Raw genomic sequence first — 4,305 nt, 5'->3', positions numbered from 1 at the left:
AGGGGGAGGGCGGCGCTGGTCTGGAAAAGCGGCTGTCGGTGTCCGCGGGGGCCCCGGGCCGCCCTTCCCACCTCCCGCTGCCGCCGGGGGGAAGGCGCTGCTTTTGCTGCCGAAACACGGCATTAACTGTCGTAGAGAATCGCATGTCTTAGTTTTGTGTGTCTAAAACACTTTTCGCAGCTACTATGTCGGGAACAGGTACTGTTTGATATACTATTACAAATCTTTCTTGACAGACAACGGAGAACAAGTTTTGGTTGACGTGGAAGATAAAACCAACAAAGAGATAACTGAGCACATTAAAAAAATCTTGGGCAAAAGCAAGTAAGTAACACTTCATAAGCTAATGTACAGTCTAGCATACATCATAATACAACCCCTGCAAACGTTTTGTTAGGTACACAGATGGAAATAGCTCTTTTGACAGGAGTTAGGTCAAGTCCACAAGCTGAGAACTGTGAATCCATCTGTCTGGTAAATTGGGTCCAGGGCAGGGAGAGGAAATGTTGCTGTTCAGGCTTCTGATAGTAACAAACAGATCTCTTTTTTTAGAGAGACGCTTGAAAAAGAGGAAAGAGAAAGGAAAGAACTGTCACACCCAGCAACTTTTGGGCCCAAGAAGTATCATCTGCGAGAATGCATGTGTGAAATTGAAGGCCAAGTTCCTTGCCCTGCTTTTGTGCCACTGCCTAAAGAGATGAGGGGGAAATACAAAGCTGCTATGAAAAATGAAGCATCAGCCTGACATCTCACAGTTGTTTTTCCTCAGGGCTGGATGATGATTAAGGTACTTAAGTGAAAGACAAGAGCTAACAGTTCCTGAACACAGGAACAAGCAAGTTCATATGAGACAAAGTTTTCTGTATTATAAGTCTTCTTACAGCTACAATAATTTAAGTGAAAAATAAAAACAAGTTAAAAAGCCAGCTTTTTTGGTGCTAGTTTTACAAAGCTTTAAAGCCAGCGGTGCTTGAAAGGAAAACAAGGAAAACAATGACTACAGCCCCATTTCCTACTCATGGCTGCACATACAAGGTTATGGCAAAACCAAGATCATGTTTGTTTTGAGATAGTCTAGTCTCTCTATTATAGAGGCAGCCCAGAATTCCACAATTTATAGAAAGTGGTATAAGTGTTCCTGCCAATTTCCGTCTTGTACTAACTGAAGATAACGCTATCATTTGGCTAACTGTGCTGAATTTTCTTTATTTAGTTATGTCCTGGTTTGAGGTTAAAACAGGACCTCAAACCCGGACAAGTTACCACTCAGAATCAGTCAGGTGTCTCATTTACAACAAGATACAACTTTGGCAGTTTGATAGTGCAGCTCTGAGCAGCACTGATACAGTTGAGCATCAGCAGTAAAGGAGAACATGTAAGTTGGTATTTGAAAGATAGGCTTTGCTATTATCTTTATTGTCCTTCCAAAAAAATTTAAAGCTACTCTTAAAACTATTTCCTAAACAGTCTTCCTTTAAAAGACAAAACAAAATCTCAAACAAAAAGCTGTGTCTAGATTTATTAACTTCCAGCAAATTGTAGCCAGCACATCCATTGTGCTTCAAAGCCCAGTGCTGCTATATAATTCTTGTCACCTCAGACACTCCTGCTCCTTGCACATGGTCAGAAAAACCCGTTCTAAATCAGCATAGCTTCTGCCTCACCAAACAATTACACTCCTACTTTAGTAGTATATAAACATATGATGGATTGTACTATATTGCTTAGAATTTGGTAGTTGCACACACCTTTAATTCAGGCTCTATATGCAAATTACTGTAGAATTATTTCAGCATTGGTTGATGTAAAAAATTGTAAAAAAAAAATCCTGTAAAAATTGTCAGGGATGAAGACAGCACAAAATAAACATATTGTTTTATTTCTTCTCTGCTTACAAAGTTTCCATACAGAGTAGTGCATGCAATGGTTAAGACGTCTCCATTCTGATGTGCCCCATGAACCTCACAGCAGTCCGAATACCAGCATAAGGTCTTCACTTTGGAGATGACTTTAGTATCAGATGTCTAGTCTATCACATTTAACACTGACAGAAGATCATGAGGTATGCTAGTCTGTTATCTGCTTGTAAAAATACATCATTACATGTACAACAAGGATACTTTAATTATTAGTGTATTAGACTGAAAATACAGACAAGGTGGGATAGTTGCAACAAGGAAAAAACACTTTAAATGTGAAAGCTGAAGCCACTGAAACATTTTTTTCATGTTGATACCAAAAAAAGCTTTGTGTTACAGTGCAGGGAACAATCCTCTTGACTAGGCCACAAGCCTGTCTTAAATAACTACCTCATACTACTTCTGTTAAACAATTCCAGGGATTATGCTTAGCTAACTTAACTTTTTTTTTTTTTTTGTTGCTGCCTTTGTAAATGTGGTGCCACAGTGCACATCTTTTATTAGTTTACAACCTTTCAGAATTCTCCGTTCTTGGTTTCACTTGATGCAAAATAACACTCAGGGACTCAATCAACTCTAATAAAACAACTCAGTATAAAAATTTCATGGTCTTAAGACAACCTGTTCTGCACACCTTTCAACTTCAGATTTAGGCTACAGTAGGAAGAGCATGAGCTATCCTTAACTGTCCTCCAAGTTATTTTGTCACTGGTGCCATTAAGTGAGGATAGAGGTGGTCTGTTTTTACTAAACAGCAGCTCCGCAAGTCCCTACCTCCACTTATTTACAGCAAAATAAAACTAGAGTTTCTGCTCTTTAGGTAGCATAGTTATTTGTGTCTCTAAAATACATAATGCTTGCATTACAGCTATGCTGATATATATTATCAGAGACGTAGTTAAAAGACACATCCCATTCCACAAAAGTTTACGCTTCTGAGTAAGCCCACTATTATTAGTGCTATACAGTGTGAACTGCACAACCTTCCTCTATTTCAGCTTTAAATAAATAACACCCTTTAGACTAACTGCTCCCCACCACGCTTTCCAAACGCTGATGCCTGATGATGGACCTCTGCCTTTCAAGGATAAAAATCAAAGTAGCTCAGGCTCCATCATTCACAGATACAGTCTGACCTAACCCCAAAGTGAACCGGCATTTTTGATGCCAATCTTTAGACGCCAAGCTCGAAACCCTCCTGCGTCACAGGTGCTGGCCAGCACTGAGTCATCCCCTGGCCCACAGGATCACAAGGTGACTCCAAGTTGGAGCTTCTTATTTCAGACAGACATGCCCGATTCCTGTAACTTCTGAGGGGAATCAAATATGAAAGAGAATTGCTGTTGGGCACTATCACAGCCTCACTATCACTTAGTCTCCCAGCTTTCACAGAATTCCAGTTCAGTGGCACTTCAGCTCTCCATTGTAAACAAGATTTTTGTTCCTTGAATGCTACAAAAAGAGGGTTCCAGTCTCACAAATATGACAAACATGATCATTCTGTCACCCAGAGAATTTAAAGGAATGTGTAGATTCCATAAGATAATTAGGAATTGGAGGGTCAGCCTTTATATTACAGTTTGAAATGGTGCTAGCCTGATGCCCTCTTCCCTGGACTTGAGTAGATATTTGTTCCCACGCAAGCAGGCCTCCAAAGCCAGCACGGCACTCTTTTACACTGTAGTTTGTGCTCAGCAAATGGGAAACTAAAAGTGATGAAAAGACAGCATCCAAATTTTACTTGGGAATTTTTATAAACACATTAAAAAGTTACTCATATTAAGATCAGTTATAAAGTTCTTAGTCTTAAAATCCCTTTTATGTATTAGCACTGCACAAAATTGACCTGCACGCCTGTATATTCTGCACCTCAAAGAATCACAGTAGCCTTTTAACAGCACTTCCTCATAACATCATTAGGCAATTAAGCTAGCCTGAAACACTGCGCTGCATCATTATCAGATGATGCCGAAGTTTTAGAAAAGTTCTCCTCTCTCTAGTCAAAGCCCTACTTGAAAGGCCAATACTACAACAGAAAGGAGGAAAGATGACAAACCAACATTGCAGCCATTTCCAAATCATAGTTCCCTATTAGCACTTAACCACTTAGACCAAAATAAGCACACAACAAGACCTGTTCGCATTAAAAGTGTTGTAACAAGGTATTTTAAAATTTCTTAGTAGAAGCATTTGAGACCAGCAGCATACCTCAATAATTCTTTCTTCAAAGCTGAGTAGTAGTGGAAAGGCTTAATTGAAAGTGCATAAAAGTCAAGATTCTCCCAATTCCCTCTTGTGATCTGTACTCCTGTTTGTAACTATCTGCTCTTCCTTCCCATATTTAACACCAGGCTTAAAATAATTATTACACAGCCCTATTGCTGCT

At 39.6% G+C, this 4,305-nt stretch overlaps 1 protein-coding gene across 1 annotated transcript in view; it reads left to right on the top strand.

Moving 5' to 3' along the window:
- The window catches only part of MRPS25 (mitochondrial ribosomal protein S25), a 7,215-nt gene extending 6,470 nt beyond the window's left edge, over positions 1-745 (top strand). Inside the window, exons 3-4 of the mRNA XM_009882895.1 lie at positions 239-324; positions 553-745. Coding sequence (XP_009881197.1) covers positions 239-324; positions 553-745 — 279 coding nt within the window. The remainder of the gene's footprint in view (positions 1-238; positions 325-552) is intronic.
- The last annotated feature ends 3,560 nt before the right edge of the window (positions 746-4,305 follow it).

The sequence above is a fragment of the Charadrius vociferus genome, unplaced genomic scaffold, assembly GCF_000708025.1.
Source record: "Charadrius vociferus isolate BGI_N301 unplaced genomic scaffold, ASM70802v2 scaffold433, whole genome shotgun sequence".
Taxonomy (NCBI): domain Eukaryota; kingdom Metazoa; phylum Chordata; class Aves; order Charadriiformes; family Charadriidae; genus Charadrius; species Charadrius vociferus.
Note: the sequence above shows the minus strand (reverse complement) of the source record. Positions and strands in the feature narration are given on the sequence as shown.